The sequence below is a fragment of the Amblyraja radiata genome, chromosome 31 (assembly GCF_010909765.2).
Source record: "Amblyraja radiata isolate CabotCenter1 chromosome 31, sAmbRad1.1.pri, whole genome shotgun sequence".
Classification (NCBI taxonomy): Eukaryota; Metazoa; Chordata; class Chondrichthyes; order Rajiformes; family Rajidae; genus Amblyraja; species Amblyraja radiata.
Window position 1 is genome coordinate 28,476,290 of NC_045986.1, and position 11,595 is coordinate 28,487,884.

At 47.9% G+C, this 11,595-nt stretch overlaps 1 protein-coding gene across 1 annotated transcript; it reads left to right on the top strand.

The window, feature by feature from the left end:
* Positions 1-447: 447 nt before the first annotated feature.
* agmat (agmatinase) lies at positions 448-10,988 on the top strand. Its single transcript, XM_033048337.1, has 7 exons — positions 448-743; positions 3,385-3,587; positions 5,623-5,671; positions 6,746-6,941; positions 8,303-8,482; positions 9,753-9,837; positions 10,769-10,988. Exons 1-7 carry the CDS (start codon positions 487-489, stop codon positions 10,840-10,842), a joined length of 1,044 nt encoding a protein of 347 aa, XP_032904228.1. The 5' UTR covers positions 448-486; the 3' UTR covers positions 10,843-10,988.
* Positions 10,989-11,595: the final 607 nt, after the last annotated feature.

The window sequence follows — 11,595 nt, forward strand, 5'->3', positions numbered from 1 at the left end:
ATGAACTGACAGAATTATGAATCTAACCCTATATCACACATACACACACTGTTGCCCCGCAACGTTGATTACACTGCGAGTCGAGTCAGGTAAGGTCAGGTAGGCTCCGGTTACTAAATGCCCAGGATTCCCTCCGTAGCTACTACACGTCAGCCCATTGTATTTCGCAGGGGTGACCTATCTGGCTCCGCTGTAAGATCTATCTTTGGCCCTGGGTGTGTCTCAAGTAATGCAACATCACTCCAAAAGGAGATGGAGGCATCTTTTAAAATAAACTCTGTTTAAAGGGGACGGAGACGGCTGCAACCAAAGATCTTATGGTTTAAGATCTGCTCTAAGATCTGCGGCTGCAACAGAGCGACATGTAGCGACAAGTCTGCGGCCACATGTAGCGACAAGTCGCTCTCTCGCTTTGCTTGCACAAGGGCGACTCTCACCAGTGGGGTTAAAGTCCGAATCTTTGCTCAGAGGAGAGAGAGAGAACACATGGAGTGGTTGCTGTGCCGGTGCCGACGCCTCCCTTCCCTGCTGAGACGGCAGCCGCGGCTCGTCCTGCAACCCCCGGCCGGCCGGAGCTACTCCTCGACGCGGCTCAATGTGCCCAAGAGTGGCGCCGATGTGGCCCGTTCGGTCGGCGTCTGCTCCATGATGCGGCTCCCGGTGCAGGACAGCTCGCAGGGGCTGGACGCTGCCTTCGTCGGAGTTCCCCTGGACACAGGCACCTCCAACCGGCCCGGCGCCAGGTACAGGGGGGAGAATTGGATACAATTCATCATAGCTAACGGAATCAAGGGAGGAGCGGGGGCACTGATCCTAGATGACCAGCCATGGTCAGATTGAATGGTGGTGCTGGCTCGAAGCCGACTCCTGCAGCTGTTTTTTTTTTTTTCTCTCCATGTTTGCAAAGCACGAGCTGTAGACACAGACACACACAAATAAACAAAAATGCTGGAGTACTAACTATCCCAGGCAGTGTGTCTGGAGAGAAGGAGGTTCGGGTCGAAACGGGGAATTACAGACCAGTTAGTCTAACATCGGTAGTGGGGAAACAGCTAGAGTCAGTTATTAAAGATGGGATAGCAGCACATTTGGAAAGTGGTGAATTCATTGGACAAAGTCAGCATGGATTTACAAAAGGTAAATCATGTCTGACGAATCTTATAGAATTCTTCGAGGATGTAACTAGTAGCGTGGATAGGGGAGAACCAGTGGATGTGGTGTATCTGGACTTCCAGAAGGCTTTCGACAAGGTCCCACATAAGAGATTAGTATACAAACTTAAAGCACACGGCATTGGGGGTTCAGTATTGATGTGGATAGAGAACTGGCTGGCAAACAGGAAGCAAAGAGTAGGAGTAAACGGGTCCTTTTCACAATGGCAGGCAGTGACTAGTGGGGTACCGCAAGGCTCAGTGCTGGGACCCCAGCTATTTACAATATATATTAATGATCTGGATGAGGGAATTGAAGGCAATATCTCCAAGTTTGCGGATGACACTAAGCTGGGGGGCAGGGTTAGCTGTGAGGAGGATGCTAGGAGACTGCAAGGTGACTTGGATAGGCTGGGTGAGTGGGTAAATGTTTGGCTGATGCAGTATAATGTGGATAAATGTGAGGTTATCCATTTTGGTGGCAAAAACAGGAAAGCAGACTATTATCTAAATGGTGGCCGATTAGGAAAAGGGGAGATGCAGCGAGACCTGGGTGTCATGGTACACCAGTCATTGAAAGTAGGCATGCAGGTGCAGCAGGCAGTGAAGAAAGCGAATGGTATGTTAGCTTTCATAGCAAAAGGATTTGAGTATAGGAGCAGGGAGGTTCTACTGCAGTTGTACAGGGTCTTGGTGAGACCACACCTGGAGTATTGCGTACAGTTTTGGTCTCCAAATCTGAGGAAGGACATTATTGCCATAGAGGGAGTGCAGAGAAGGTTCACCAGACTGATTCCTGGGATGTCAGGACTGTCTTACGAAGAAAGACTGGATAGACTTGGTTTATACTCTCTAGAATTTAGGAGATTGAGAGGGGATCTTATAGAAACTTACAAAATTCTTAAGGGCAAAGTTGGACAGGCTAGATGCAGGAAGATTGCTCCCGATGTTGGGGAAGTCCAGGACAAGGGGTCACAGCTTAAGGATAAGGGGGAAATCCTTTAAAACCGAGATGAGAAGAAATTTTTTCACACAGAGAGTGGTGAATCTCTGGAACTCTCTGCCACAGAGGGTAGTCGAGGCCAGTTCATTGGCTATATTTAAGAGGGAGTTAGATGTGGCCCTTGGGGATCAGAGGATATGGAGAGAAGGCAGGTACGGGATACTGAGTTGGATGATCAGCCATGATCATATTGAATGGCGGTGCAGGCTCGAAGGGCCGAATGGCCTACTCCTGCACCTAATTTCTATGTTTCTATGTTTCAGTCTGAAGACTGAAACCCAAACTATGGTCCCGAAACCCAAAAGGAAATAGGTAACGTTTCGGGCCGAAACCCCAAAGGGTTTCGGCCCGAAACGTTGCCTATTTCCTTCGCTCCATAGATGCTGCTGCACCCGCTGAGTTTCTCCAGCATTTTTGTCTACCTTTAGGAGAAATGAGCTGTGATGGGTTCAAGTAACACTGCAATCTTCACCCTAGTTTAGAAGCAAAACCAATTTTGGAAAAGGGAGTCAAGGGATGGAGGTGAGTCCAGTTGCTATTGCAGAGGAGAAGGTGCTTGGGAACCTGAAGGGGCTGAAGGTGGATAAGTTACCTTGGAGCAGGTAGACTGCACCCCAGGGGTCTATAGAGATGGTGGAGGAATTAGGAGTGATCTTTCAAGAGTCACTATTCTTGGGGGGGGGGGCAAACAAGGGGATGGGGGGCAGTTGGGGGGGGGGGGGGGCACAGAGAACAAAAGTTGGGGTCCAGCTGGCAGTCTGCGGCCACATGTAGCGACAAGCCTGGTTCCCCGCTGGACGCTGAAGATAAGACCGTGGAGTTTCATTGCCACTGACGCCTGTGGAGGCCAAGTCAATGGACATTTTTAGGACGGAGATAGACGGATTCTTGATTAGTACGGGTGTCAGGGGTTATGAGGAGAAGGCAGGAGAATGGGAGCAGAGAGGGAAAGATAGATCGGCCAAGACTGAATGGTGGAGTAGACTTGATGGGCCGAATGGCCTAATTCTGCTCCTATGACTTTATGAACTTGTGGAGACCGTTCGATTAACTCTTTGTAACTTTGTCGATGCCAGAAACGTGGCGACTCTTTGTGTACTGCCCAGGTGAGGTCTACTGCATGGTTCCACCGGGCTGTGTACAAAAATAAAGCACTTCACTGTAGCTAGGTACATGCAACAATAACGTATCGTTGAATCATTGAATAATTGTTTTTTTCTCTCTGTGTAGGTTTGGGCCCCGACATATCCGGGCAGAGTCGTGTTTAATCCGGGCTTACAACGGGGCGACTAAGGCAGCCCCCTTCGAATCCCTGATGGTGGCCGACATCGGAGACGTCAACATCAACCTTTACGACCTGAAGCAGAGCTGCAAGATGATCAGGGAGGCCTTCCAGAAGATCACATCCACTGGCTGCATACCCCTCACCTTGGGTATGAATCTTGGGTGGAATCTCCTCGGGAGGAGAATATGAATACAGTTTATAAAGATACAAGAAGACAGACACACAAATGCTGGAGTAACTCAACGGGTCAGACACCATCTCTGGAGAGAAGGAATGGGCGACGTTTCGGGCCGAGACCCTTGCATTGCCAGTAATCGCTGCCCTTATAGACACAAATTGCTGGAGTAACTCAGCGGGACAGGCAGCATCTCTGGACGTTCTGTCACCCATTCCTTCTCTCCAGAGATGCTGCCTGACCCGCTAAGTTACTCCAGCATTTCGTATCTTCTTCAGTGTAAACCAGCATCTGCAGTTCATTCATTACACAGAGAGTGGTGAATCTGTGGAATTCTCTGCCACAGAAGGTAGTTGAGGCCAGTTCATTGGCTATATTTAAGAGGTAGTTAGATGTGGCCCTTGTGGCTAAAGGGATCAGGGGGTATGGAGAGAAGGCAGGGATGGGATACTGAGTTGGATGATCAGCCATGATCATATCGAATGGCGGTGCAGGCTCGAGGGGCCGAATGGCCTACTCCTGCACCTATTTTCTATGTTTCTATTACACATAAATGTGGCAGTCACTATAAATGCTATCAAACAGGTACAACAGCATTTGTAGCCAGAATTTCAGCCTGATGATCCCTGCACGATGGGATCAACAAAAAACAGGTAGAATGTGTCTGTTCTCCTGCAAGATCCCGCTCAGTCGGTAGCACCCTTGCCGTGTGGGTTCAGATTTCACTCCAGAGAATTCAGCAACACTCATTTAATTAGCAAATAAGTACTGGTTTTCACTTGAAACAGATGTTGCACAAAGCCCATTCTTGCCATTGCAGGTAAATTATTCCACGATGCAATTTAAAATAGCACGGAAATTCTCCCCGGTGTCCACAAATGAAGACAAAGCAGAATTTTTAATCCCCGTCAAATATCACTAATTATGCCTTCACATCTCACTCCTCCTCTCCTTTATCTTACACCCTTTTGCTTCCTTTTTATCCCTGGCCTTTGTCCACCATTATGCCATTAAAAACACCTGAGTTGTATCCACCTATGTCAGTCTGAGGAAGGGTTTCGGCCCGAAACGTTGCCTATTTCCTTCGCTCCATAGATGCTGCCGCACCCGCTGAGTTTCTCCAGCAGTTTTGTCTACCTTCGATTTTCCAGCATCTGCAGTCCCTTCTTGAACATTGTATCCACCTATCACTTGCCAGGCTTTGTCTCACCCTATCCCTCTTCCAGCTTTCTCCCTCTTTACCACAATCAGTCTGAAGAAAGATCCCAACACGAACATTCTTCAGCGATGGTGCCTGACCCGCTGTTACTTTGTTTTGTTTTTTTTGTAAGCCAGCATCTGCAGTTCCTTTTGTCTACTAATTTGGGGCAGCACAGTGGCACGGCAGTAGAGTTGCTGCCTTGCAGCCCCCGTGACTCGGGTTCGATCCTGACTACAGGCGCTGTTTGTACATTCTCCCTGTGACCTGCGTGGGTTTGCTCCGGGTGCTCCGGTTTCCTCCCACACTCCAAAGACGTGCAGGTTTGAAGGTGAATTGGCTTTGGTAAAAAAATTGTGAATTGTCCCCAGTGTGTGGAATAGCGTTAGGGTGCGGGGATTGCTCGCTGGTCGGCGTGGACTCGGTGGTCCGAGGGGCCTGTTTCCTCGCCGTATCTCTAAACTAAACTAAACTGCGTTAATAATGTCTTCCCTTCCTCTGACCTCACATGTCACTCCTCTTCTCCTTATCTTACATCCTTTTGCCTCTCGCCTCTGTCCACTTCATATGCAAATCAAACCCCCTCCTCGACTGTATCCACTCATCACTTGCCCTACCCCCACCTCTCCTCCAGCATTCTCCTCCCTACTACAATCAGTCTGAAGAAGGGTCCCGATCTGAAACGTCACCTATCCCTGTTCTCCAGAGGTGCTGCTTGACCTGCTGAATTATTCCAGCATTTTGTGTCTTTTTTTTGTGCCCGGCATTGCAGTTCCTTGTGTCTAACTATGTCTGTTTAATATGGTCTAGGTGGCGATCACACAATAACATACCCCATACTTCAGGCACTGACAGAAAAGTAAGTGTTGCTGTTCGTCATTGTCATTGAAATGCTTGAGGGATCCTGGACTCTGTACTCTCCTCATACACGCGACCTGTAAATGCACGCTGACGTTATTTGTTTTCATGTTTTATCCATTTGATCACCACTGCTCTGATGAAATATACTTTTCATACGTGCTGCCGAATACATCCTTTCAGACAGGGAAAATACAAAGTGTATTATTTCTAAAGCAGTTAATTGTCTAAAAATAAATTATTCAGAAATATATATATTTTTTCCAAATTAGTTTTCTCCTCAGGGCAGCACGGGGGGGGGGGGGGGGGGGGGGGGGGGTGCAGCGGTAGAGTTGCTGCCACACAGCACCATAGTCCCGGGTTCGATCCTGACTACAGGTGCTGTGTGTAGGGAGTTTGTACTTGCTCCCCGAGGCCGCGTGGGTTTTCTCCAGGTGCTCTGGTTTCCTCCCACACTCCAAAATTCATTCAGGTTTGTAGGTTAATTAGCTTTGGTAAAAATTGTAAATTGTCCGTCGAGTATAGGATAGTGCTAGTGTGCGGGGATCGCTGGTAGGTGCGGACTCGATGGGCCGAAGGGCCTTGCTTCTGCCCTGTACCTCTAAACTAAACTAAAGTCTGCTTTTTTCCCCTGAATATTTCAAGCTCTGAGGTTTACATCTGGAGCTATTATCCTTTTAATATTCTATCCGTGGCCATTAAGTATGAGACAAGACTGAATATTTATTGTATTGGAGGAATATCATGGCTGAGAATTTTAAGAATAAGGAGTAAGCCATTTAGAACGGAGACGAGGAAACACTTTTTCTCACAGAGAGTGGTGAGTCTGTGGAATTCTCTGCCTCAGAGGGCGGCGGAGGCAGGTTCTCTGGATGCTTTCAAGAGAGAGCTAGATAGGGCTCTTAAAGATAGCAGAGTCAGGGGATATGGGGAGAAGGCAGGAACGGGGTACTGATTGGGGACGATCAGCCATGATCACATCAAATGGCGGTGCTGGCTCAAAGGGCCAAATGGCCTACTTCCTGCACCTATTGTCTATTGGGAACCAGATGGTCTGTCTTGTGTTTTTACTCAGACATGGCCCAGTGGGACTGGTTCATATCGACGCTCATGCTGACACCAGTGATACTGTCCTCGGGTCGAAAATATGCCACGGGACGCCCTTCAGACGCTGCGTGGAAGAGGGGCTTCTCGACTGTAAGCGGGTCGTGCAGATCGGCCTCCGCGGTTCCACGTACGAACCAGACGGTTACATTTGGGGCAGAGAACAGGTAAGCTTTCACTTCCTTTTTCTCCCTTCCCCTCATGGCTCAAGGGGTCAGCTAGTCATCCAAACATCCTAGACAGACACAAAATGCTGGGTTAACTCAGCGGGACAGGCAGGATCTCTGGAGAGAAGGAATGGGTGACGTTTCGGGTCGCCTATTCCTTTTCTCCATAGAAACATAGAAAATAGGTGCAGGAGTAGAGGCCATTCGGCCCTTCGAGCCTGCACCGCCATTCAATATGATCATGGCTGATCATCCAACTCAGTATCCTGTACCTGCCTTCTCTCCATACCCCCTGATCCCTTTAGCCACAAGGGCCACATCTAACTCCCTCTTAAATATAGCATGGATTCCATGAATATAGCTCCAGTGATGGTGTCTGACCCGTTGAGTTACTCCAGCATTTTGTGTCTTATCGTCCTCAGTCTCAACCCGAAACATCACCCATTCCTTCTCTCCTTAGATGCTGCCTGTCCCGCTGAGTTACTCCAGCATTTTGTGGGTGTCTTCCAGCATCTGCAGTGCCTTCCTACACATCCTAACATCCAAGTCAGGTTTATTGATATGAACTCTCAAGTGCCTTTACTTATTTTTCTCCCAAACTGATCTCCCAACTACATCATCTTTCGCTAGGTTTGCCTGACGTTTGTGTTTAGGTGCAGGAGTAGGCCACTCGGCTCTTCGAGCCAGCACCGCCATTCAATGTGATCATGGCTGATCATCCCCAATTAGTACCCCGTTCCTGCCTTCTCCCCATATCCCCTGACTCCGCTATTTTTAAGAGCCCTATCTAGCTCTCTCTTGAAAGCATACAGAGAACCTGCCTCCACCGCCCTCTGAGGCAGAGAATTCCACAGACTCACCACTCTCTGTGAGAAAAAGTGTTTCCTCGTCTCCGTTCTAAATGGCTTACTCCTTATTCTTAAACTGTGGGCCCTGGTTCTGGACTCCCCCAACATCGGGAACATGTTTCCTGCCTCTAGCGTGTCCAAGCGTTTAGTTTGGACATACAGCACGGAAACAGGCCCTCCGGCCCACCGAGTCCATGCTGACCAGCGATCCCCGTACACTAACACTATCCTACACACACTAGGGGGAGAATTTACAATTTTACCGAAGCCAATTAGCCTAAAAACCCTCATGTCTTTGGAGTGTGGGAGGAAACCGGAGCACCCAGAGAAAACCCACGCGGTCACAGAGAGAACAGACAAACTCTGTACAGGCAGCACCCGTGGTCAGGATCGAACCTGGGTCTCTGGTGCTGTGAGGCAGCAACTCTACTGCTACACCACCGAATTTATAAACATTTTAGAGAAAAATGAATCATTGAACTCCTCGCTGCTGTGGGCATTTGTTGGTTCCAGGGTTTTCGGACAGTTACTGGACATGAATGTTGGCTGCGTTCCCTGGCTCCACTGATGGTTGAGGTGAGGCAGCAAATGGGGGATGGCCCTGTGTACATTAGCTTTGACATCGATGGCCTGGACCCAGCCTTCGCACCTGGGACCGGAACGCCGGAGATCGCAGGTCTTCATCCCAGTCAGGTAATTGATCACAACATGTATCGCACTGGAGAGAAGGAATGGGTGATGTTTCGGAGCTTCAGTCTGAAGAAGGGTATCGACCCGAAACCTCACCCATTCCTTCTTTCCAGAGATGCTGCCTGTCCTGCTGAATTACTCCAGCATTTTGTGTCTATCTTCGGTTTAAATCAGCATCTGCAGTTCCTTCCTACACGGATATTCCACTGCCCATCTGCAGTTGGCAAGCGGGGAGGAAGCCATGCTGGGCTTTATGAATATTACAGACAGGAGACTATAATAAGAATTTTATAGACAGGAGACTATCGGTAGTAAGGAAGGCATCTCTGCAGGTTCAGGCAGTCAGTCAATTTTATTTGTATAGCACATTTAAAAACAACTCTGCGTTGACCAAAGTGGTGTACATCAGTGGGTGCAGCAGCATCTATGGAGCGAAGGAAATAGGCAATGTTAGTAACGTCGGTAGTAAGGAGTAGGCCATTAGGCCCTTCGAGCCAGCACCGCCATTCAATGTGATCATCCCCAATCAGTAACCCGTTCCTGCCTTCTCCCCATACCCCCTGACTCTGCTATTTTTAAGAGCCCTTTCTAGCTCTCTCTTGAAAGCATCCAGAGAACCTGCCTCCACCGCCCTCTGAGGCAGAGAATTACACAGACTCACCACTCTCTGTGAGAAAAAGTGTTTCCTCGTCTCCGTTCTAAATGGCTTACTCCTTATTCTTAAACTGTGGCCCCTGGTTCTGGACTCTCCCAACATCGGGAACATGTTTCCTGCCTCTAGTGTGTCCAAGCCCTTTATAATCTTATATGTTTCAATGAGATACCCTCTCATCCTTCTAAACTCCAGAGTGTTACAAGCCCAGCAGCTCCATTCTCTCAGCATATGACAGTCCCGCCATCCCGGGAATTAACCTTGTAAACCTACGCTGCACTCCCTCAATAGCAAGAATGTCCTTCCTCAAATTAGGGGACCAAAACTGCGCACAATACTCCAGGTGTGGTTTAGTTTAGAGATCACAGGAGGGGTGGCCGTTAGCTTTACTAGCTACTTGCTTTGCTCTTGAGATGGGCAGGAGTACTCCCGTGAAACCAAGCTGGCAATGTGCTAACTATCCGATTGTGTGACTGTCAAAGTATGTGAAACGTTTGTGGGAGTGGTCTTTAATAATATGTAACATTAAGCTGGAAGGTGGCTCTTGGCTGTTCATATTATTGATAAGATGTCACTGAATGTAGTGTGGAAATATGAAATCTGCTGCTTGTGTGTCCACAGGCCTTGGAGATTATCCAAGGGTGTCGGGGGATGAGAATAATCGGCTGCGACTTGGTTGAGGTCGCGCCCTTATATGATACTTCTGGTAAGAAATAATTTGGAGTAAAATTTTGTATATTAACCTAATTGAGGAATTTTGCTCTGTTAAACCAAATGGACAGTGGTGCAGCGGTAGAGTTGCTGCCTCACAGCGCCAGAGACCCGGGTTCGATCCTGACTATGGGTGATGTCTGCACAGAGTTTGTACCTTCTCCCTGTGGGTTTCCACGGGAGCTCCGGTTTCCTCCCACTCCAAAGATGTGCAGGTTGGTAGGTTAGGTTAATTAGCTTGGTAAAACTGTCCCTAGTGCGTGTGGGATAGTGTTAATGTGCGGGGATCGCTAGTAGGCGCAGACTCGGTGGGCCGAAGAGCCTGTTTCCACGCTGTATCTCCAAACTCGATCATGGTCCAAGTTATCCATATGTATAATTTGTGCTAGAAAACATTGTTGTACATTTAAAAGAACAATGTACATTTAAGTACACAATCTGGATTGGTACTCAGCTGTGGAACAGGGTGCTATGCTACGCTTTGGGAGGAGTGGTGTTTTGAGTGAGGCAGTGTGGATGAATAATGTATTGCCAAATCTTCCATTTTGTCGCTTGAAATGAATGAGGATGGCATCCAGTAACTGTCCTTGTCACAGAATGATACAGCGTGGAAACAGGCTCTCCTGCCCAACTTGCCCACACCGGCCAACATGTCCCAGATACACTAGTCCCACCTGCCCGCGTTTAGTCCTTATCCCTCCAATCCTGTCCTATCCATGTACCTGTCGTGCATGATCAAGGCACAAGTCTCCCCTCCCCCCCCCCCCCCCCCAATACCCACTACTAATAACATCAGAAAACTAACCTGCACAAGAAACAATGGATGATTGTTAGCATCAGTGCATGATAAATACCAGCCATTAGTAATACCTCACACAGGTATACAAGGGAAGTCCACACCATTTAAGCATATTCTTTTCTTTCAGGTAATACAGCTCTGACAGCCGCTAATCTGCTCTTTGAGATGCTGTGTGTTCTACCCAACGTTAAATACTACTGAGATTCATACGTCGTTTGGGCCAAACTGGCGACATTAGCTCACAATAATGACTGTACTGGTTGCAGCCAAATCCATTTGATGGCTGCTCTGTACACTTTACTCTGTATAGTACAATTTTACATGTAATAAAGGAATGTTGAACTTGCTGTTATATGGTGTGAAGCTTTAACCAACTTGCGATGGCACAGCAAAATTAATGATTTGCAACAGACAGGGATGGAATCAGGGGTTATGGGGAGAAGGCAGAATGGGATTAAGAGAGAAAGATAGATCAGCCATGATTGAATGGCTGACTTGATGGGCTGAATGGCCTAATTTTGCTCCTATCACTTATGAACTAAAGTACTTATAAAATGTTAAACTGTATAAGCAAGTATAAACACAAAATGCTGGAGTGAGTCAGCAGGACATCTCTGGAGAGAAGGAATGGGTGATATTTCGGGTTGAGACTGAAGAAGGGTCTCCTATTCCTTCTCTGCAGTGATGCTGCCTGTCCCGCTGAGCTACTCCAGCATTTTGTGTCTATCTTCCATTTAAACCAGCATTCTTTCCTACACATAAGCAAGTATAAGCACGGGCACTTTATTCGCTAATAACAATGCTGCAAATAGCAGTCTAAAGTCTTTTAAAGCATTACACAAGTTGGTTTGGAACTAAGTCACATTAGTAACTAACTAAGTGCAGAAATGGGTCACTTAAACGACGGTCATGCAGCACAGAAACAGGACTTTCAGCTCCGTTTGCCCACGTTCG

Coding starts and splice junctions, on each gene's coding strand:
- agmat (XM_033048337.1), top strand. CDS start 487: ATGGAGTGGTTGCTGTGCCGGTGCCGACGCCTCCCTTCCCTGCTGAGA. Junction 3,588..5,622: donor CTGCATACCCCTCACCTTGG/GTATGAATCTTG, acceptor AATATGGTCTAG/GTGGCGATCACACAATAACA. Junction 6,942..8,302: donor ACATTTGGGGCAGAGAACAG/GTAAGCTTTCAC, acceptor TGTTGGTTCCAG/GGTTTTCGGACAGTTACTGG.